The 24,414-nt window shown below is 40.3% G+C and overlaps 1 protein-coding gene across 1 annotated transcript in view; it reads right to left on the reverse strand.

Annotated features, from left to right (window-relative positions):
- Window positions 1-24,414, reverse strand: part of RANBP10 (RAN binding protein 10) — a 74,472-nt gene that overhangs the window by 43,711 nt on the left and 6,347 nt on the right. Inside the window, exon 3 of the mRNA XM_036897670.2 lies at window positions 6,014-6,066. Coding sequence (XP_036753565.1) covers window positions 6,014-6,066 — 53 coding nt within the window. The remainder of the gene's footprint in view (window positions 1-6,013; window positions 6,067-24,414) is intronic.

A 24,414-nucleotide genomic window follows, 5' to 3' on the forward strand; every position in this document is an offset into this window, starting at 1 on the left:
AGCAAAAAAAAAAAAAAAAAAAAGGGCAGTTCCTGTGTGGTAACCTCCAACGAGTTCTACACAAGGGTATAAAGGGCATATAAAAGTGTAGGCAAAGGGTCTGTTTGTGTTTACACAGAGGATCAAAGCCTAATTGGGCTACCCCGAAAATGAACTAAGATACGATATGAAAAAGAACTTCCAACATCTGCACCCTCTGGAAGACTCATGCCAGAAGATGATCATCAAAAAACCCCAACAAAGATCCACGCACTGCTACAGCTGTAGATGCACTCATCCCACCAGTTCCTGGACTTGCCATGGGAATGAGGAAGGAGATATCTAAGCTGGCCTGTGCATACAGTAAAACAACAAAATTGGACTGGATCTATACTGTTGGAACTCAACCAAGAATTTGGAGAAGTGCAAATTGTAGCGCTCCAAAGTCTTACAACTACAAACTATTTATTGTTAAAAGAACATATGGCATGTGAACAGTCCCCAGGAATGGGTTGTTTTAATTTGTCTGATTTCTCTCAGACTGTTCAAGTTCATTTGGACAATATCCACCATATCATAGATAAGTTTTCACAAATGCCTAAGGTGCCTAACTGGTTTTCTTGGTTTCACTGCAGATGGCTGGTAATTACAGATATGCCTTGGTTATGTAACTATACTCCTATTATGTTAATGTGTGTGTGCAATTTAAGTAGTAGCTTAAAACCTATACATGCTGAAGTTACTCTACAAGAAGATATATCAAAGAAATAATCAATCTTCCCATGTTTTCTTCCGCCTGCTACTTCTATAGCTTTTCTTCTTCCTTCCTAATTACAACCCTTAAATAGAATTCGTGCCTCATATCAAATTTACCGAGTATCATAATTCTTCCAAGTAGTAAAGATACCTCAAGACAAATGCTGGGCATAGAAGCCACAGGGCATAAATATGCAAAGAAGTAAAAAGCTAACTTTTTCAAACAATAAGGCTTCTCTCTCACTTACCAACTTCACATTTCCCTGTATGGCCCCGGAAGATGACTGGTTAGCCAGAGACGGGTAAGATTCCTCAAGGGAGGAACAACCTAAGACAGGCACAGTCGCAGGGGGGCCATCAGGTGAGAAATTGGGGATCAACAGAGGTGAGGCTTAGAACCTCACCCCCCCGTTCTGAGAGAAATCTTCTGCATACGTGGATGTTTTATTGCCCTGGTCTAGCTTGGATTAACACATAGTCTACAGGCACACACCTGATCATCTACATGTGCTCTCTTACAACACTAAACTATGTTTTCTACCTTTATCTTGTATCTACCTACCACTTCAGCATTTTATTAAAAATAATAATAATAAAGGGAGAAATGTGGTATCCACATATAAATCAAGTATAAAAACCAAATGAGTATTCATATTTGAACTGACTGTTTATAGTTCATAATGCATGAGCAAAACCGAAAGTTTCTGTGATGACTGCCCTTGTACTGTTCACTATGTAACTTATTCATTATGTAAGAATTTGTTCTACATGTAAAAACTTGTTTGTTATGCCTCAGAAGATTGGAGACTGACAAAAATTAGGCTTGGGGTGGAATAATGATTGTGCATTGAGCATTGACTCCCCTATACAGAATTTTATTGTCGTTAACAACCATTTGATCAATAAATATGAGAGATGCCCTCACAAAAAAAAAAAAAAAAAAAAAAAAAAAAAAAAGGACAGACTTCCAATGGTAAAATAAATTAGTAACCAGGATGTAATGTATAGCATAGCATAAGGAATATAGTCAAGATATTGTAACAGCTTGGTAGGGTGATAGCTGGAACCTAGAATTATGTATATAAATGTTCTACCACTGTGTTGTACACTTGAAACTCATGTAATGTAATACTGTGTGTCAACTACCCTTCAATAAAAAATAATTATTAAAAAAAAAAAAAAAAAAAAATTTAAAATTTAAAAAAAAAAAAAAAAAAACAGTCCAAACAGATTTCATTTCAACCAAAGTTCTCTTAGAAATCAGGAGCAACTGTCACAAAGTCTGTAGTGGCTATAATCCTCCACCTTACTGCCCTACTGAAATACAGGCAAGTAGTTTCAAGTCCGCTGTTTAAGAATGACGATACTTTCAGTTTTAGAGAATGTATGCTCATCACAAAAACAAAAAAGTGATCCCAGAAAATGGAAAGCACCAAAAGCGGGTTTTGATCTTCCAAATCCAGCATGGAGATGAACAGTGGTAGGCCTACCATCATTTCTGAGAAGAGTGCTTGGTCTGACCAGCCATCTGGCCAGCTCTGTATCCTGGGAAAGCCAGGAGTATCCATCCTTCCCAGGGAGATTCCCTATCTAGCTGCAATCTGATTCCTACTCTCCACCTCAAGGAATAATTGGGGAGATGGTCAGATATGGCAGGAAGGAAAAAGCTCAGGAGCTGTCAGAGTGAAAATGAAGACAGGTGCAATATTCACACAACGCTGAGGAACCTTTCTCTTGTGGAAAAAGATGCACCAGTGAAGATGTAAAAAAAGGTGCCAACTCTCCTGATGTGTCAGTGAGGGGACTAATACCTTGTCCGGCTCCAAGCCCCTTCTCCTTACAGGCCCACCCCAGTGCCTTGGCAGGGTCTGCCTCTACAAGGGCCAAAAAGAGATTTCTCCACAATGTTACATTAACAATGAATGTCAAAGCACATGACCAGCAGCTGGCCTCTGACCAGCCCAGAGAGGTAAAAAGCCCCATCTTATGAGCTAGGCAAACAGACTAAGCCAGCTTCACAGGGCATAAATATGCAAAGAAATAAAAAGCTAACCATTTCAAACAATAAGGCTTCTCTCTCACTTACCAACTTTACATTTCCCTGTATGGCCCTGGAAGATGACTGGTTAGCCAGAGACGGGTAAGATTCCTCAAGGGAGGAACAACCTAAGACCGGCACAGTCGCAGGGGGGTCATCAGGTGAGAAATTGGGGATCAACAGAGGTGAGGCTTAGAACCTCACCCCCCTGTTCTGAGAGAAATCTTCTGCATACGTGTATGTTTTATTGCCCTTGTCTAGCTTGGATTAACACATAGTCTACAGGCACACACCTGATCATCTACATTTGCTCTCTTACAACACTAAACTATGTTTTCTACCTTTATCTTGTATCTACCTACCACTTCAGCATTTTATTAAAATTAATAATAATAAAGAGAGAAATGTGGTATCCACATATAAATCAAGTATAAAAATCAAATGAGTATTCATATTTGAACTGACTGTTTATAGTTCATAATGCATGAGCAAAACCGAAGGTTTCTGTGATGACTGCCCTTGTACTGTTCACCATGTAAGAACTTATTCACTATGTAAGAATTTGTTCTCTATGTAAGAACTTGTTTGTTATGCCTCAGAAGATTGGAGACTGACGAAAATTAGGTTTGGGGTGGATTAATGATTGTGCATTGAGCATTGACTCCCCTATACAGAATTTTATTGTTGTTAACAACCATTTGATCAATAAATATGAGAGATGCCCTCACAAAAATAAAAAAAAAAAGTATACACTTCCAATGGTAAAATAATAAGTAACCGGGATGTAATGAATATAGTCAAGATATTGTAACAGCTTGGTATGGTGATAGCTGGTACCTAGAATTGTCATGTATATAAATGTTGAATTACTATGTTGTACACCTGAAACTAATGTAATGTAATACTGTGTGTCAACTACCCTTCAATAAAAAAATAATTATCTACAAAAAAAAAAAAGAAGAAAAAAAAAAAAAGATGTTAAATTCAACAACATAATATATACATTGTTCTATTTAGTACTCATAATGTTAAAAATACTTGAAAGCTATATTTTAAAGCTAGTTAAAATTCTTCATTTAAGCATCTCATATTTATATATTTGTATATGTATAAATGCATATATATATATATAAAGGCATATAAAGGTATATAGTTTATGTAAAAGGTTTTATTTACAATAAAAAATGATAGACAAAAAAAATACATATTAGATTTCGGGTTAGTATAAAAAATGAGTGTAAAATTTCTCATTACTAATCTTTATACTGATTACATGGTGAAATAATATTTTAGATATTTTAGATCTATTGGATTAAATAAAAGTATTACTTAAAAAAAAAACAAAAAAAACAAAAAAACAGACTAAGCCAGCTTCACATGGCTCCATCTCAAAGAAATTCAGGTCAGCCCGATCAAACCTTGAACCCCTCCCACCTCATCTCTGCCCCACTCCATGGATCTCAAACCCAACGGGCCATGCAAAAAAAAAAAAGTGGGGGCGGATTAAGTATGTGGAACTCACAATACCAAGCCTAGAACATGGTATAAAAGGCTTCATTCCAAGACTACCTCAAAGAGAGAGATGAGAGCTTCTTGATGCAGGGGCATTTGCTTTTGCTTATTTTGTTTATATGTATTCGTATTTTTAAAACAGATAATATATGCACAAGAAAATGTGAAAGCTTTGAAAGTGAAAAATTTCCTTTCTAGTCCTATCCCCAGCTACCCTGTCCCTTCCCAAGGATCAGTTAATGTTACAAGTTTTTCTGTAGTTTTCCAAAGATACTCTATGCCATATACAAGTACATACAAATGTTTATTTTCCTTTTTGGGGGGCACATTTGGCAGCATATTATATTCTGTTCCATGTCATACATTTTTAATTTAAAAATAAATCCTAGAGATTGCTCTAAATCAGTACCTGAAGAGCTTCATGCTTTTCACAGAGGCTGTGCCTTTATGTACATTAACAAAAATATAACCAATGTTCAGGGTTGCTTAAACTGCCATCCAATAACAGATTATATTAGTTACTTTTGTATAATAAACAAATAAAAGCCTCTTTTTTCTGTGAGCATAGTGTAAAAGTACAAAGAGCACACTGAGAAGACAAAAGGTTAAGAATCAGTTTACCCTTGATGGGAAATTATTTTTCTAACCTCCTTGTTCACTGAAAGGCAGAGCTATGGACACTTGCAGACACACCTAGTGAGCCAAAGCCAGGGGCCTGCATAACAAAAGTCTCAGCTGCACACTATACAAAGAGGCCAAACATGCCACAGACATTCTGATTAATAACAAAAGGCCAGTTTTCATTCAGAGCCAAAAGAAAAGGTCAGATTCCTGACAATCAGTTGAATTGATGAAGTCTAGATTTCAAGTACTTGAAATTAGTCAATTAGAAAAAATTATGATTGATATTAAACATAGATCAGAAGAGATGTAAGGTTTAAGTGCTGCTCCCTCTTAGGAAAAAGTCAGCTGCCTTCTGTGTCAGAAGCACAAGTAGAGAGAGCCAACACAAGAATAGGGACTTTGCCCACCTCCATAACGGTGTCTGGGCAGCTTGCACCATGTCACTTATGCCATTAAAGGGACAAATGGACTTAGGACTATCTTCTGGAACCCACTGGCTTCTGGTGGAGGCTTCTATGCCAATTGTGTCTAGCCCAGGACTGGGCATGAACCACTGGGCAGAAAACAGCTGAAAGGGTGCCTGCCAGGCCCAGAGTATTCCACAAGTCTGAGGTTGCTGACTGTCAACCCAAGTCTCATACACATTTATTTTTATTAAGAAACTGTTTATTAAGGAACTGCCTCAACTGTGTTCTATGTGGGAGGCCACTTAAAGACTTTGATCATTAACAAAGTGAAGTAACAAAGGAGCCAGGGTTGACAGCAGCCTCCGTCTCTGTATGGGCAGGAGTTCCAGGCTGGTCAAGCAAAGGCCAATGGGAGTGAGGGCTACTGAGGCGTATCCCCACTGGAAGCAATCTCTGGTCACTTGGTTTTGACTGCAAACAGTTCAAATTCCATGAATGACAATTACTTGCCAGCTAACTTTTAGAACAGAAGCCCACACCAGGGCCAATAGCCACCTTTCATGATCCTCCACCCAATGGCTTAGCCTGGGACAGGTGGCCAGCAAACGAAATCCTCCCCAGCCTCTTGGCTGCTACCATGACTCTCATTGCAGAATGGATCAGAGCAGAATAAATGTTCTCTTAACCAGTGACTCACCAGGAAGTCTGTTCATGTTGACGCCTTGAGCTGAGAGTCCTATTCCCATGTACCTTCGAAACAAGCACACCAAAAAAATTTTGATTAGCAACTGATTATGTATCTCCCTTCTCACATATTTCTTGGTAAAAGACAGAAAAATAGGAAAAGCAATAAATATAGACTTGTTAAACACATTAGTGGTTCTTGGAGAACTGTTACATTTTGATTTTCTAATGGAAATACCTCAATGCCTTAAGCAGCTGGAGAGACAGAAAGTAATGCCTGTAACCAGGAACCACTGGCTTCAGTTTCAGAGGAAAGTTTCCTGAAATCACTGCTTCCAGTCCCTTGGTTTCTGGCTCCAGCTAAGGTGGCAGAATCTATTCCCAAGAAGTGCCTAAAGTAAGTAGTTCAACTGTAGGTAGTGCTTGACCAAGCAATGCCAAGGTAAAGCCCATAGGGAGAAGCTACTCTTCAGCAGGGACCAAGACATAGAAAGACTATAGCTAGGCTGGATCTGCATGGGATCATCAAGACCCTTCACACAGGGCTTCTTCTCCGGGTGTCTCCAAACTCCTTATTCTTGCCCCCTGCATTCACCTGACCTAGACCATCCAAAGCTGGGTGGTGGTGGTGTGTGAGGCCCCTGTGGCACTCCTCCACTCCTATCCAAGTATCTAAACAAGTAGGCTGTTCCCAGCAAGGTAGGACCCATTATGGCAACTCTGTCAAAGATGTCCCAATGGCGCTCATGAGATGGCAGACCAGGAAAAGAAATGAATAGGGTTTTTAGTCTACATGGTTGTAGTGTACAAAGAAATAGTGAGATATTTCCCCAAGAAATTAGAAATGAAAAACAAGTCATCACCTGTTAAGAGTAAAAAAGTAGAAACCCACACATGATGCCTGGTACTAACTACGTATCAGCATTAACAGGTAGTCGAGAAGTTCAGAATACTGAAAACACCAACCAAGAGGGCTGAGGTATAACTTTATGGTTGCATAACAATGTGAATGAACTTAATGCCTCTGAACTGTACACTTTAAAATGGTTACAATGGTCAATTTTATATTATGTATAGTTACCACAATAAAAAAAAGTTTTTTAAAGCACTAACACAAACCATTTCCAAGTGACGGTACATTTCATTCAGATTGTTCCCTATTCTGTAATTAATTCTGCAACGAACCCTTCCATACACATTTCACCATTTTGGGCTATTTCTTTCCTCTGCTGGCATGCTCCATGCACTTATGTACCTGTTTCCTAATAATACCAGAGCCCCTACAATATGGTCCTGTATCTATAGTAAATGCCCCTTTTCCCATCCCAGGCTGGCTGTGCCACTGGGTTTTGGAGGAACAGCCTGTACTAGCCAAATAAAGGTTCAGGGAGGGAAGGTCTCTGACTCATTCATCTTCCTCTAAAACCAGCTACCCATATCATGCTAGACAGGAACCAGGAAAAGACACCAGCCAACAAATGGACCTAATAACCTGGCCTGCAAGGATTAAGGGAAAGAGTTGGAAAGGGAAAGGAAAAAAGAAAAAGGATCATTAATTCAGAGAGGGATTTCGTGGCTCAAAGGACTTTGAGACTGTCAAGCTGCCTGCTATCTCCTGCCAGACGGGGATCTTCAAGGACCATCAGAAGCAGAACCCAAGTAAGCATGCTGGTAGGTTTCCCAGTAGATTAAAACCTGTATATTTTCCTAGAAAAACAGCAGCCCAAATAATCAGTTTCCTCATTTTACATGGTAGAGGCTGCCAAAAGCTGATCTCCATTCCTTTAATGCCACAACTGACTGAGCAGCAAATGACCCCAACTGCCCTGCAGTCATCAATCCACACAGAAGTGCAAGAGAGCCAGTGGTTTCCTGGACTTGGATGTCACCTGCTCTGTTTGGTGACAGATCTCCACCCAACACCACATGGGATTCCCATCCCTGGCATATAGCTTTCCTGACACTAAGATTAGGGCTTGTGTTTGGTGCATATGTGTTTCCTGGGTGACCGTCGACTGATCAAGGCTAGGTGCAAAATACAGGAGGACAAGCAGCTTGGCCACTAGCAACAGGGCTCTGATTCCACAACTTCCCATGGGAGTGGGGAGCTACTAAGGCACATGTACTCAGACATGAGTTGCTTAAGCCTTCCCACTGAGGACCACCTCCAGCAACTATCCCTCAACACCTTCCTACAGACTCTCTGCCCACAGGTGGGACAGTGTTTGCCAGTAGATGGCCTGGGGGTCTCTACATAAACCCTAGGGTCAGCTTGAGAATCCAAGTGGAAGAACTAAGGGTAGAGCACCCAGAGGAAACCAATACCCACATGTGGGTGCCATGCAATCTGCAGGTGTCAATGACACAGGGAGCAGCCCCATAAGAGCCTAAGTTACACATTCATGTGAGGTTGGAGTCTGTCTGTATTCAAAGGGAATGAGTCCCAAGTCTTCAAACATTGAGCAAAACTAAGTTTTTTCCAAAAGTGTGATGTTCTAAAATTACAAAAAGATGCAGTCTTTGACCTTCCAGCAAGACTTCATGCACTTGAAAACTATTATCTAACCAATCTGAGATATACAAAGAGAATAAAAAAGCTGTAAGGACCCTGTGAATATACTACAAAACACTGAATTGTGAGTGAATTGGACCGTGTGTTAAATTACATCTCAACACTCAACAAACTCAGAATAAAGGAAACTACATCAACATAATAAAGGTCATATATGAAAAACCCACAGCTAAAATCATACCCAACGGTGAAAAACTGAAAACTTTTCCTCTAAGATGAGGAGCAAGACAAAGGTGCCTGCTTTTGCCACTTCTATTCAACAATATTAGAAGTTCAAAGCCAAAGAAAAAGAAAATAAAAGCCATCTAAATTGGAAAGGAATATGTAGAACTATCTCTGTTCACAGATGACATGATCCTGTATGTTGAAAACCCTAAAGAGTCCACAAAAACACTGTTCAAACAAATAAATTCAGCAAAGTTGCAGGATACAAAATCAACACACAAAAAGCAGTTGGTTTCTATACACTAACACTGCGCAACTGGAAAAGGAAATTAAGAAAACAATTCCATTTGCAAACCAAAAAGAATAAAATACTTAGGAATAAACTTAATCAAGGAAGTGAAAGACTTGTACACTAAAAACTATTAAATATTGTGAAAGAAACTGAAGACACAAATAAAGGTGAAAACATCTGTGTTCATTGACTGGAAGACTTAATACTGGTAAGATATCAATACTATCCAAAGTGATATACAGATTCAATGCCATCCATGTGGAATCTTAAGGGACACTAAAAAACCAAAACAATTTTGAAAAAGAAGAAAAAAGTTGGAGGACTCACACTTGCTGGTTTCAAAATTTACTACAAAGCTATGGTAATCAAAACAGTGTTGGTACTGGCATGAGGACAGACATACTGACCCAGTGTAATAGAATAGACAGCCCACGAATAAACCCTCCCATATGTGGTCAACTGATTTCAACAAAGACACCAAGACCATTCACTTGAAAAATGACAGTCTTCTCAACAAATGGTGCTGGGACAGCTGAATACCCACATACAGAAGAATGAAGTTGGACCCTTACCATACACCCTATGCAAAATTAACTCAAACGATCAAAGACCTAATGTAAGAGCTAAAACTCTAAAAATTAAAATTCTTAAATGAAAACACAAGAAAAGCTTTATGACATTAGAACTGGCAATGATTTCTTAGATGTTATACCCAAAGCACAGGCAACAAAAGGAAAAATAAATCAAACTACATCAAAATTTAAAACTCTTGTACACTGAAGGACACAATCAACACAGTGAGAAGCAACCCATGGAATGGAAGAAAATATCTGCAAATCACATATCTGATAAGGGTTTAGTACCCAGGATTTATAAAGAATTCTTGCGACTCAACAACCAAACAGCCCTATTAAAAATAGGCAAAGGACCTGAATAGATTATTTCTCCAAAGAAGAGATACAAATGGCTAATAAGCACATGAAAAGATCCTCAACATTACTAATCATTAGGGAAATGCAGATCACAATGAGATACCACTTCACAGCCTTTAGGATGACTATTATTAAAAAAAGAAACAAAAAAACAGAAAATAACAAATATTTGTGACAATGTAAAGATACTGGAACCCTTGTGCATTGATGGTACAGCCACAGTAGAAAACACTATGGCAGTTAATCATATGGTAATTCTATTTGAAAATTTAAATTATGTTTTTAAAATGTTTAGTTTTTAAACATAGGATAACCATATGATCCAACAATTCCATTTCTGGGCAGATACTCAAAAGAATTGAAAGCAGGGACTTTAACAGATATTTGTACACCCATGTTCATAACAGCAGCATATTCACTGCAGCCAAAAGGTGGAAGCAACCCAAGTGTTTACTGATGAATGGATGAATGGATAAATAGAATGTGGTATATACATGCAATGGAATATTGTTCATCCTTAAAAAAGAGGGAAATTCTGATACATGCAACAGCAAGTACTAGATAAACCTTGAGGACATTATGCTAAGTGAAATTTAAGTCAGTCACAAAAAGACAAATACCGTATGATTCCACTTAATAGTCAGATTCTTAAGGACAGAAAGTAGAGTGATGGTTGCCAGGGTCCAGGGGGCAGGGAGGATAGGGAGTTACTGTTTAATGGGTACAGAGTTTCAGTATAGGAAGATAAAAAATATTCTGGAGATGGATGGTGATGATGGTTATATAACAATGTGAACGTACTTAATGTCACTGAAGTGTACACACTTAAGAGTGGTTAAAAGGTAAATATTATGTTATGTGTACTTTCCCACAATAACATAAATGAATATATAATTTAGCAACTGTTTAATAAAAAGGTTTTAAGTCCACTATCATCAGCTGTAACATGTTATTACATAGTCTTTTCCTCTCTTTGACCTTCAGTATTTAGGATCAAGGGAGATAATACCATCATACCTTTACCTGTCCTTTCTTTCAAAGTTGTCATCTCTAGCCAAAAACCTAGCATGCAGACAATGTGTTTATTCAGTTCTGATATCCCCCAAGATCAATCCCCCAAGCCAAACAACCAAACACAAGGGATGGAGCCTAAGTTTACAGGCTCCAACCCTCTGTCTAATGCCACAGTGGACAGAACAGAGGCAATGACTGTTGTACACTTCAGGATGAAGGAGTTATAGCAAAAAGCCCCCAGCCTTCAAAGGAAAAGAACAGAGCATAGCAAAAGAACATAGCAGTATATGGGCACATAATGGGCCCACGTTTAACAAACCCCTAGGGTTCATCCACTCATGGGCTGATGGAGTACCTTACCACCAAAGTCACAGGCTCTTTCCCAACCACATTTCAATAGGAACCTCAGCTTCTGGCTGGGATGAGGTCATAACAGAGCTGTGAGACAGGAAGTGAGCTCTGAACTCAGCTACAACACCCGTGGTACTATTCTCCCCTCTTGCTGACATTGGACTTCAGCACTGTGAGATTAAATGACTTACCACCACAAAGCCAGTAACACAACAGGCACAGGGTAGTTCACTATTCCATCCACTCACAAAAAACCTAAGCAGGCCTAAGGCTTCCTCTTAATCACCAACCAGTGACACATGTAGTGCTTTGCCAAGTCCTGGACTGATGTCCAGGCTCTCTGATAGGCTGCCAAGACTGAGGCAAAACAATAAAGAAAGGGCATAATGAAAACCCCAAACCCAAGTATATTCTCCTGGACACATACAGTAATACCTATGCATCTGAGGAGCAGGAAGAATGATGTTAGGAAGCCAACCTGACACTGCCTCTCCCTTGTTGAACCTGGTGGCACTTGAAAATGAATGGGTTGTTAGGAGCTGCGGGTCCTTGCTAAAGTAATTCTGTAAAAACAGGTGTAAAAAAAAAAAATCTCTTTATAGAGGCCTGCAGTCATTCACCCATTTCTCAAAGATCCTCTGTGCCCAGTACAGTGCTGAGGACACAAAATTGGGGGCCTGGATTCAGTCCTTGCCCTCCAACAGTTTCCAGTATCAAGTCAGGGGTGACCTGAGAATCAGGGTACACAGACTCAGGGATTGAGGGAGGGAAGGCTGGCTAAGAGCTGGTAAAGGAGATGAGGGGACAAAAGAAGAGTGGGTTCCATGCAGAAGCAGCAGAATGTGCTGCAGCTCAACCAGGGTCGCAGAACTGAGAGTTCAATGTAGCTGGGTCACAGCTTGGGCAGACGGAAAAGAGCCAAAGCTGGAGCAGGCAGTGGGCTTCTCACACACAGCCTGCATACTAGCTGAAGGAGTTTGAGCTTCACAGGAGGTCAATTGAAGCTGGAGAAAGGATTTAGAAAGGGCACAGCTGACCAAACAGCTGATGTTTAGAAAATGAACTGAAGAGGTAAACTGTGGAGTCTACCAAAATCATCCCAGTGGAAGATGACAGAGCTGAACAAGGCTAGAAGCAGTGGGGATGGCAAGATGTGGAGAGAACCAACTGCCATTTAGAGCATGGGGCCCTTATTGGGTGGGGGAGGAGCTGCCCAGGACACAGCATAGCACAACCAGTCACCAAAGAAATGGGTATTCTCTGAGACCTACTTGATCACTTTGGAGCTTAAATGCTTGGCCCATCAGTAGCAGCCTATCCCCAGCTCTATTTGAGCCCTGGAATTTATACTGTGCAAAATAGCTGAACAGGAAACACACCTGCATCAGAGCAAATATATCAGACAAACCCAGATTCAAATCTCACCTCTGCTACTGAGTTCACCATGCACCCAAGGGCACATCCCATGGCCTGTCAGAGGCTGCCTCCTCAGCTAACAGCATAAGGCCAGACAGTCCTCAGTGCACTCACGGAACAGGATCAGACAAAGGAGCAGCTGGGCACAGTGCCAGTGGAGCCTGCTGAAGGACAACTAAGTGGACAAACCCCAACCGTCCTTTAGTTTGTATACTGGATGGAGGAACTTCTAGCACTGGAATCTAGTGAAGGAAAGTAGGCCATTCTCAAAGGCCTGCATTTTTGGGTATCTAAAAACAAATGCCTGTTTACTTGGGGTTGCCAAGGAAAAAGGTGAGCATTTGCTTCCCTCTTGGTAATGGGTCAGAAAATGCTAGGACACTAACAGACACAGGCTGCCTTGGTCACCTGGGAGGGAGGCAATAGGGGCTCTCACTCCCCAAGAAGGTAACTGGAGCAGACAGAGTTTACTTCCCCTACACTTCCCGCCTCCACTAGAGCTTTCTTTCCAAGCAGCAGGATATATCTGAGGAGTTTAGAGGTAAACTTATTACTCTTTTAACAGGACTGAAAAGAAGGTAAACCATCTGATTTACTCCTTTCTTCTGTATGGCAACAAAATGGGAGAATACCATTTGTCAGCAAGGTGAGACAGCCAGTAAGTGTAGAGAGGGACAAAAGACAACTCTTCGTGGCAGGGAGGCCATGACTGGGCCTCTTTCTCAGTTTCTATCCTCACTGCCAAAACCATAATGCAAGCCAGAGCTAGAGGAGTGGTTCTGCCTCTGTGATGGGCTCCAGAGAGAAGAGAGAGAAGAGAGCAGTAGCTATGTGGGCCAAGCTGGTTGAGATCCACCAGACAGCAGGAAGAGGAGCAACAGCTACAGCAAAGGACGTCAGCTGACCACATAGCCAGGTCCACCCTAAGGACCTCACCATCCACTGCAGGCAGCAGGGGCCAACTAGGGCCCTGAAAAGTGACCTCTCTTAACAATGGACTGGTGGTTTCTGGGCCCATGCTGCCCTCCACAAAAGCTGACTGTGTCAGCTCCCTCTGCTGACTCTCCCACAAAAACAACAGTCTGCAGAAACCACTGCAATCATGTGGGAGACACAAGCACACTCCAGTCAGCCTGGATTCTTCTTTTTTCGCTTTGATTTTCCAGATTTTCTAAATTAACTGAAATTACTTTGATAATCACAGAAAAATCATTTTCAAGAGTCAGCTGATGGCTTGGCTGCATGCTAAGGAGACTGCTGGCTTTTATCCATCAAACTCTCTCTGGATTGTCCCAGGACATTTTGGTGCCAGAGGGACACACTGGGGGACTTGGCCTTCATGGTCAGCTTCTCAGTACACCTACTTCCCTGGGCCTAGACAGGAAAGAGGGCAGAGGCTGCATCTGAAGAGTACAACTTCAGAAACAGCAGGAAGTGGTCAAAATCCTAGCTTGGCAGAGGAGCCGGGGCTCCGGCTCACTTGGCCCCCGGAGCATCCCCAGTGCAACCCAGAGCACACGCTCAGGGGACGCTGCTGCAGTGAGACAGGATTGGCACAGCTCCAAATGACTAGAGATTCTTCAGTGACCCAGGCAAGGCTGGTGGGGGACAGAGAACAGGACCTTAGAAAAGAAGCCGGGCCTCTGGACTCTCACACCCTCCAGAGATATACATCAAGGCCTGAAGGGACCACCCCTTTGCTCTAATCCCCAACCCAGTCACAAAAGATAACCTGGAGCACTCCACACAGGGAACCTCTTTGGCAGCAAGTCTGATATTCCCCTCCTGCCTCCTGAAGAGAAGCACCTGAAGAGTTTTAAAGTTTCAGGAACACTCTGCAGCAGGGTGCCAGAGACAACACCCCAGACTCTGAAGCCTGGTCTCAGGTACTCCAGCCTAATTCAGGACTGTGGGTCTTGGGTTTCACCCCACGTCTCAAGTTCCCTATCAGAAGAGAAGAGGTTGGATGGGCTTCTAAGTTCCTTCCCAGTTCTGACCTAGAGACTTCAATTCTTGGCAAAATAATGTCTGGGTACTTTTGCAAATGTGTTGTACCCAGATGCAAGCCTAAGATGGGGTAGACCCTGGAACAGCAATCAAAAAGCCATCAAGAATAAATCAAAAGAAAAGGAAATTACAGGCCAGTATACCTTATGAATACAGAGGTAAAATCCTCAACAAAATTGTAGCAAACCAAATTCAACATATTAAAAGGATTATATGCCATGACCAAGTGGGATTTATCCCAGAAAGGCAAGGACAGTTCAACATAAGAAAATCAATCAATACTATAATAAAATTAAAAGAAGGGGAGAAAAAACACACATGATCATCTCAATTGATGCAGAAAAAGCATCTGACAAAATCCAACATACGCTCATAATTAAAAGCATTCAGAAAACTAGAAATAAATTGGGAGCTTCCACAACATGATAAACAGCAGTTATGAAAAATCACCCACAACTAACATACCCAATGGTAAAAGACTGAAAGTTCTTCCTTTAAGATCAGGAACAAGACAAGGATGCCCACCTTTCACCACTGCTATTCAACATTCTACTGGAAGTTCCAGCCAGAGTAATTAGACAAGAAAAACAAACAAACAAAAGGCATCCAAATTGGAAGGGGATGAGTAAAACTATCTCTTTGTTCAGATGACATGATCCTTTATTTAGAAAATCCCCAACAATACACAGAAAGCTTACTAGAGCTAATAAACAAATTCAGCAGTCTCAAGATACAAGATCAACACACAGAAAACAGTTACATTTCTATACACTTAACACTGAACAATATAAAAAGGAAATTAAGAAAACAATTCCATTTATGATAGCATTAAAAAAAAAACCCCACCCAGGAACACATTTAACCAATGAGGTGAAAGACTTGTACACTAAAAACTATAAAACCTTGCTAAAAGAAAGACAAAAATAAATGGAAACACATCCTGCGTTCACAGATTGGAAGACTTTATGTTAAGATGGAGAGTAATAACACTCTCCAAGTTGCTCTACAGATTCAATGTAATCCCTACCAAAATTCCAAGTCTTTTTTGCAGAAATGGAAAAGTTGATCCTCAAAATCACATGGACTTGCAAGGGACTCCAAATAGCTAAAACAATCTTGAAAAAGGAAGAACAAAGCTTTAAAAAAGATTCACACTTCCTGATTTCAGAACTTACTACAAAACTACAGTAATCAAAACAGTGTGATACTGCATAAGGTAGACATATAGACTAACTGAGATTTGAAAATCCAGAAATAAACCCATAACTATAGCTGAATTACTTTTTTTTAATTGAATAACATTGATATACAGTCCTATATTGGTTTCAAGTATACACCACAGTGGTTCACCAGTTGCCCATATTATTAAATCTTCATCCCTCTAGTGCAGTTACTATCTGTCAACATAGGAAGATGTTACAGAATCACTGGCCATATTCTCCATACTGTACTAACATCTCTGTGACCAACATATATTATGATTGAGAATTTCTATGCCCTTTTATCCCCCTCATGCTTCCTAATCCCTCCCCCACAGTAACCACCAGTCACTTTCATGTCTATTTTGTTCTGCTATTTTTGTTCATTTTTGTCTTGTTTCGTTTTGTTTTTATATTCTACAAAAATATGAAATCACATGGTATTTATCTTTCTCTGCTTGGCTATTTCACTTAGCATATTACCCTCCAAGTCCATCCATGTTGTTGCAAATGGAAGGATTTCTTTATTTTTGATGGCTGAATAATATTCCATTGTGTATACATACCATTTCTTCTTTATCCATCCATCTACTGATGGCCACTTTGGCTGCTTCCTTATCTTGGCTATTATAAATAATATGGCAATAAATGGGGTGCATATATGTTTTCAAATCAGGGATTTTGTTTTCTTTGGGTAAATTCCTAGAAGTGGGATTACTGGGTCATATGGTATTTCTATCTTTAGTTTTTTTTGAAGAACCTCCATACTGCTTTCCACAGTGGCTGTATCAATTTACATTCCCATAGCTGAATTACATTCAACAGGGTGCTAAGTCTATTCATTGGGCTAAGAACAGTCTCTTGGACAAATGGTGCTGAGGCAGCTGGATTTCTACATGCAAGAGAATGAAGTTGGACCACTACTTCACACCACACATAAAAATTAACTCAAAATAGATGAACAATCTAAATATGCAAGCTAAAACAGTAACATTTTTAGAAGAAAACACAGGGGAAAAGCTACATCACCTTCAGTATGGCAATGAATTCTTGATATGATACCAAAAGCATGAGCAACAAAAGAAAAAAAATTGAAATTTGTCAAAATTAAAACTTTTATGCATCAAAAGTCATTATCAATCAAGTGAAAAGACAACCTACAGAAGGGGAGAAAATATTTGCAAATCATGTATCTGATAAAGGTTTAATATCCAAAATATGTAGAGTTCCTACAACTTAACAACAAAAAGACAAACAACTCAATTATAAAATAGGCAAAGGACTTAAATAGGAAATAATAGGACTTAAATAATATCCAAAGATATACAAATAGCCAATAAGTACATGAAAAGGTGCTCAACATTATAAGTCATTAGGAACTGCAAGCCAAAACCAAAATAAGATACTACTTCACACCTCGAATGGCTATAATAAAAGAAAGGAAGAAAATAACAAGTGTTAGTGAGGATGTGCAGAAAATGGAACCTTCGTACATTGCTGTAGGAAGGAGATGTAAAATGGTATAGCATGTGGAAAAGTTTGGTGGTTCCTCAAAAATTTAATCACAGAATGATCCAGCAATTCAACTCCACTCTTAAGTATATACCCAAAAGAATTGAAAAGAGGCACTCAAGCAGATACTTATATACCAATGTTTATTGCACCATTACAATAGCCAAAAGACAGAAAAACCCACATGTCCACCAACAGATGAATGGATAAATAAAATGTGGTATATAAATACTGCCATAAAATGGAATGAAGTTCTCTCAAACTATTCAAATTCAGTTAGACAATATCCATCATATTATTGATAAGTTTTCACAAATGCCTAGGGTACCTAACTGGTTTTCTTGGTTTCACTGGATATGGCTGGTAATTGTAGGTCTGCTTTTGTTATCTATCTGTATTCCTATTCCGTTAATGTGTGTATGCAATTTAATTAGTAGTTTGTTAAAACCTATACATGCTTATGTTACTCTACAAGAAGTTATGTCAAAGAAATAATCAATCTTCCCATGTTTTCTTCGTCTGCTACTTCTATAGCTTTTCTCCTTCCTTCCTAATTACAGCCCTTTAGTAAAATTCGTGCCTCATATCGAAAATTACCAAGTATCATAATTCTTCCAAGCGGTAAAGATACCTCAAGACAAATGCTGGGCATAGAAGCCACAGGGCATAAATCTGCAAAGAAGTAAAAAGCTAACCTTTTCAAAGAATATTGCTTCTCTCTCACTTACCAACTTTACATTTCCCTGTATGGCCCCGGAAGATGGCTGGTTAACCAGAGACGGGTAAGATTCCTCAAGGGAGGAACAACCTAAGACAGGCACAGTCGCAGGGGGGCCATCAGGTGAGAAATTGTGGATCAACAGAATTGAAGCTTAGAACCTCGCCCCCCCTGTTTTGAGAGAAATCTTCTGTATCCGTGGATGTTTTGTTGCCCTTGTCTAGCTTGGATTAATACTTAGTCTATAGGCACAGACCTGATCATCTACATTTGCCCTCTTACAGCACTAAATTATGTTTTCTACCTTTATCTTGCATCTACCTACCACTTCAGCATTTTAGTAAAAAAAAAAATAAGGGAGCAATGTGGGATTCACATATAAATCAAGTATAAAAATCAAATGAATAATCATATCTGACTTGATTGTTTATAGTTCATGATGTGTGATCAAAACCGAAAGTTTCTGTGATATGACTGCCCTTGCACTGTTCACCATTTAAGAACTTATTCACTATGTAAGAACTTGTTCACCGTGTAAGAACTTGTTCGTTATGCTTCAGAAGATTGGAGACTGTTGAGAGGCTTGGGGTTGATTAATGATTGTGCATTGAGTCCCCTATACAGAATTTTACTGTTGTTAACAACCATTTGGTCAATAAATATGAGAGATGACCTCTCAAAAAAAAAAAATTTAAAAAAAAAAAGGAATGAAGTTCTGATACAGGCCACAATATAGATAAACCTTGAAAACATTATGCTAAGTGAAATAAGCCAGACAGAGAAGGACAAACAGTGTATGATTTCAATTGAAATATATATATATATATTTTAGGAGAACAAGTGAAAGGCTTTTACTTAGAGATAAAGCAAGAGGACAGAGCTCCTGGCTCAGGCCAGGAGGGGACAAGAGAATCCCCTCAATCGAAATATTTAAAATAGGCAAATTCTTAGAGACAAAAAGTAGATTAGAGGTTACCGTGGGCTGAGAGGAGGAGGGAATAGGGGGTTATTAATGGGTACAGAGTTTCTGTTTGGGGTGATGAAAAAGTTTTGGAAAATAGTGGTGATAGTTGCATAAGATTGTAAGTTCAATAAATGCCACTGAATTGTACATTAAAAAGTGGTTAAAATGGCATATTCTATGTTATATATATTTTACCATACACACACAAGAACAGTTGCCAAAATAAATGGAAACATCCTGTGCTCATGGATAGGAAGAATTAATATTGTCAAAATGGCCATCCTGCCTAAAGCAATCTATAGATTAAATGCAATTCCTATCAAAATACCAACAGCATTCTTCAACGAACTAGAGAAAATTGTTCTAAAATTCATATGGAACCACAAAAGACCCCGAATAGCCAAAGAAATTCTGAGAAAAAAGAATAAAGCTGGGGGGGATTATGCTCCTCAACTTCAAGCTCTACTACATAGCCACAGTAATCAAGATAATTTGGTACTGGCACAAGAACAGACCCATAGACCAATGAAACAGACTAGAGAGCCCTGATATAAACCCAACCACATATGGTCAATTAATATATGACAAAGGAGCCATGGACATACAATGGGAAATGACAGCCTCTTCAACAGCTGGTGTTGGCAAAACTGGACAGCTTCATGCAAGAGAATCAAACTGGATTACTGTTTAACCCCATACACAAAAGTAAACTCGAAATGGATCAAAGACCTGAATGTAAGTCATGAAACCATAAAACTCTTAGAAGACAACATAGGCAAACATCTCCTGAATATAAGCATGAGCAACTTCTTTCTGAACGCATCTCCTTGAGCAAGGGAAATAAAAGCAAAAATGAACTCATGGGACTACATCAAACTAAAAAAAATTTCTGTACGGCATAGGACACCATCAACAGAACAAAAAGGCATCCTACAGTAGGGGAGAATATATCAATGACATATCTGACAAGGGGCTAACATCCAAAATACATAAAGAACTTACATGCCTCAACACCCAAAAAGCAAATAACCTGATTAACAAATGGGCAGAGGATATGAAGAGACAGTTCTCCAAAGAAGAAATTCAGATGGCCAACAGACACATGAAAAGATGCTCCACATCGCTAGTCATCAGAGAAATGCAAATTTAAACCACAATGAAATATCACCTCACACAAGTAAGGATGGCCAGCATCGAAAAGACTAAGAACAAATGCTGGCGAGGACGTCGAGAAAGGGGAACCCTCCTACACTGCTGGTGGGAATATAAAGCAGTTCAACCATTGTGGAAAGCAGTGTGGAGGTGCCTCAAAAAACTAATAATAGAAATACCATTTGACCCGGGAATCCCACTCCTTGGAATTTACCCAAAGAATACAACTTCGCAGATTCAAAAAGACATATGCACCCCTATGTTTATCACAGCACTTTTTACAATAGCCAAGAAATGGAAGCAACCTAAGTGTCCATCAGTAGACGAATGGATAAAGAAGATGTGGTACATATACACAATGGAATACTATTCGGCCATAAGAAGGAAACAAATCCTATCATTTGCAACAACATGGATGGAGCTGGAGGACATTATGCTCAGTGAAATAAGCCAGGCAGAGAAAGACAAATGCCAAATGATTTCCCTCATTTGTGGAGTATAATAATGAAGCAAGACTGAAGGGACAAAATAGCAGCAGACTCACAGACTCCAAGAATGAAATAGTGGTTACCAAAGGGGAGGGGTGTGGGAGGGTGGGTGGGGAGGGAGGGAGAAGGGGATTGAGGGGTATTATGTTTAGTACACATGGTGTGGGGATCATGGGGGGAACAGTGTAGCACAAAGAAGGCAAATAGTGAATCTGTGGCATCTTACTACACTGATGGACAGTCATTGCATTGGAGTATGGGTGGGAACTTGATAATATGGGACTTGATAACATGTAGTAACCACATTGTTTTTTCATGTGAAACCTTCATAAGAGTGTATATCAATCATACCTTAAGAAAAAATTAAAAAAAAAAGAACAGTTGCCAAAAACACCCCAATGGCTCTGTATGCCACCCCTCCGGCTTTTCTGGATGAGGCAAGTAGGTTTTAGCACAGAGAGCACTGGAAAGCATCAGAGTATTCTGGCCTCGTGTCAAGGCCAGAGAAAGAAGTCCGTCATCGTAAGCACACGGCAAATGACAAGAGTGAAGAACAAAGACCTACCTCTTTTTACTTTCTGTCAATTTTTTTCTTAGGAGGAAGGTGGATTTTATGAGCTAATAAGCCCACAGCCATTTTTAATGAATATTGCTTAGGTTATATGAACCCAATGACTATGGGACCTGAACATTTTAATTTAAGCTCCATCAGCTGGATGTTTCCAGGTTCACAGAGCTCTGGAAGAAGTGACAAAGACAAAAGAGAAGACAAGCTCCACAGCCTCAGAGCTGAGATGAATCTCGGGGGCATAAGGTACCAACTCTGCTGCCAATCCTCTCAATAAAAGGGCCAGTCACCACTGCCCCTGTTCCATTCCCCAGACCCTTGAAGAGCTACTGGAATCTTACCTAATAGCTTCATCTTGACATCTAACACCTTAGCCACAGCTCAGCAGGCTGACAATCTTGTTCCTATCAGAGCCTGCCCGAGATAAGGAAATCAACAGCCTCCACAACAGAGGGGATCTCTGGGACCATGGTTACAAAATGGTCCCTGAGAGACATTTCGGAAAAAACACCAACTGATGTTTAGGTCTGAAATGAGAGCTAATATTTGATGCTGGGGATTTTATTTCATAGTCTGATGGACCTGCTTAAAGCCACTCTCCATCATGACACTGGCTACTGTGTGCAAACTGCCCTTCCTGCAGCTATATCCCCCACCCTGCCTCTGCCAGGAAGCCACCCACAGTGCCCAACTCTGTACAGGCCTCCCACTGAGAAGAGGGCCATTACAGAGATGGATGGACCCAGACCAGCACCACCCAAGGAAGAACAGGCCTAAAGGTAAAGGGGTCTGGAGCCAGGACGTGCTTGCATGGAGGAAGGTGGTCCTAAATGTGGGTCAGGAAACTCTCAGGCATCTACTGCCAATAGCATCATCAAAATATCCAGAGAGCTCATACAACAGAAAGAGGCAGCACAGCTTCCAAGCATGGCCCAAGACAGATTACTGTTATGTATACAACCTCGGTTCTAGCTCCTTCCCTGAAGGATCCCTTGGGAATCTCAAGTATGAAACGCTGACTTTCCAGAGCCTGCCACATCAAAGACCAAATACACTGCCCTTAACTAGGGGGTACAGCCAGTTAGCACCCCTCTGTTTAATGTGAGAGGGTTCCTACCAGACCTCCACATCTGGTAGTCTCTGGGCCCTAACCTCCACCTCTCTGGCTCTATGTAATGACAGAGCTGGAGCACAGCTGAGTATGGGCATGGCAAATGCCCTTAGATACTCAGGCATTAACCTCAACTCTCTAGTTACAGGTGTTCATCCAGAAATTGGCCTTGAGTCTGCTGGTTAATAACTTAGTATCTTTTCATTATTTTCAGCAGGGGTCTTATTCAAATAACCTAGACCACCATTTCATGAAAAGTCCCAATGATTTTGAAAGCATCAAATTATGTTCATTAAACCAATTTCTGCTTAAAATATCTGGAATGGTTTATTTTCTGCACTGGCCTCAAATGACACAACAATTGTAATGGCCATCACCCGCATTTGCTTAAACCTGTATCTCTCTGTCCTCTCTGTTTTTAAAATGTACAGTATCAGGTGTTGAAAGATCCAATGTACCCTTTTATAGTTAAAGTCATCTATTGGTAAAATAAAAGTACACTATGGTTAAAAAAAAAGCAAATACAACTACTGATAAACTCCTGGCATAACAGTTATTAAAAGAGAACATTTTATGCTGGTGAGGATGCTGAGAAAGGGGAACCCTCCTACACTGCTGGTGGGAATGTAAAATTGTTCAGCCATTGTGGAAAGCAGTATGGAGGTTCCTCAAAAAACTAAAAATAGAAATACCATTTGAACCAGGAATTCCACTCCTAGAAACTTACCCTAAGAATGTAGGAGCCCAGTTTGAAAAAGACATATTCACCCTTATGTTTATTGCAGCACTATTTACAATAGCCAAGAAATGGAAGCAATCTAAGTGTCCATCAGTAGATGAATGGATAAAGAAGATGTGGTACATATACACAATGGAATATTATTCAGCCATAAGAAGAAAACAAATCATACCATTTGCAACAACATGGATGGAGCTAGAGGGTATTATGCTCAGTGAAATAAGCCAGGCGGAGAAAGACAAGTACCAAATGATTTCACTCATCTGTGGAGCATAAGAACAAAGCAAAAACTGAAGTAACAAAACAGCAGCAGATTCAGAGAACCCAAGAATGAACTAACAGTTGCCGAAGGGAAAAGGACTGGGGAGGCAATGGGTGGGAAAGGAGGGAGAAGGAGAATAAGGGGCATTACGATTAGCACACATAATGTAGGGGGGACACGGGGAAGGCAGTATAACACAGAGAAGACAAGTAGTGACTCTATAGCATCTTACTATGCTGATCAACAGTGACTGTAATGGGGTATATGGGGGGGGGACTTGATAATGGGGAGAATCTAGTAACCACAATGTTGCTCATGTAATTGTATATTAATGATACCAAAATAAAAAAATAAATAAAATAAAAGAGAACATTTTATAAACAGCTCATGCAAATTTCAGACATACACCTTTATAAGCCAGGCTAAAACCAGTACTACTCAAGAGACCATCACCTCCGCTTCATTCCTCTTGGTTCAGTTGCACCTCAGCAATGTTCTCTAGAAGAGACAAGTCGAGTCCTCAGACCATCTTGGCATGACTGTCCTTCTCCTCTCTGCACCTCTTCTCCTCTCCCAACTCCTCTGCTCTGAGAGCCAGTAGATTTTGCCTCATGATGAAACTGACCAAAACACAGCAGCTGCCTGGTGCACTGTGCACTGAGAAAAGTTCTGGGGCTCTGCCTGGGTAAGAACGAGCGCTGTTATCAATCAGTAACATTTGCCATGGAAACTGAGTGGCAGTGATGATGTCTGAGCCCTGACAATGGCATCCGTAACTTAAAGGAAACTTCCCTGGAATCCTGGGCCATCTCTGAAGTCCAAGAGGAAGGAGAAGAAGAGAGTGTAAGAGGGCTGCAAAAGACTTATCCAGCCCCTACTTCACTTCCCAATACAGTCCAGAGCATCTTTTTTCTGGCCCCTTCGTGACAGAGGGGTTAGGCTCTGTTCCACT

The sequence above is a fragment of the Manis pentadactyla genome, chromosome 15 (assembly GCF_030020395.1).
Source record: "Manis pentadactyla isolate mManPen7 chromosome 15, mManPen7.hap1, whole genome shotgun sequence".
Classification (NCBI taxonomy): domain Eukaryota; kingdom Metazoa; phylum Chordata; class Mammalia; order Pholidota; family Manidae; genus Manis; species Manis pentadactyla.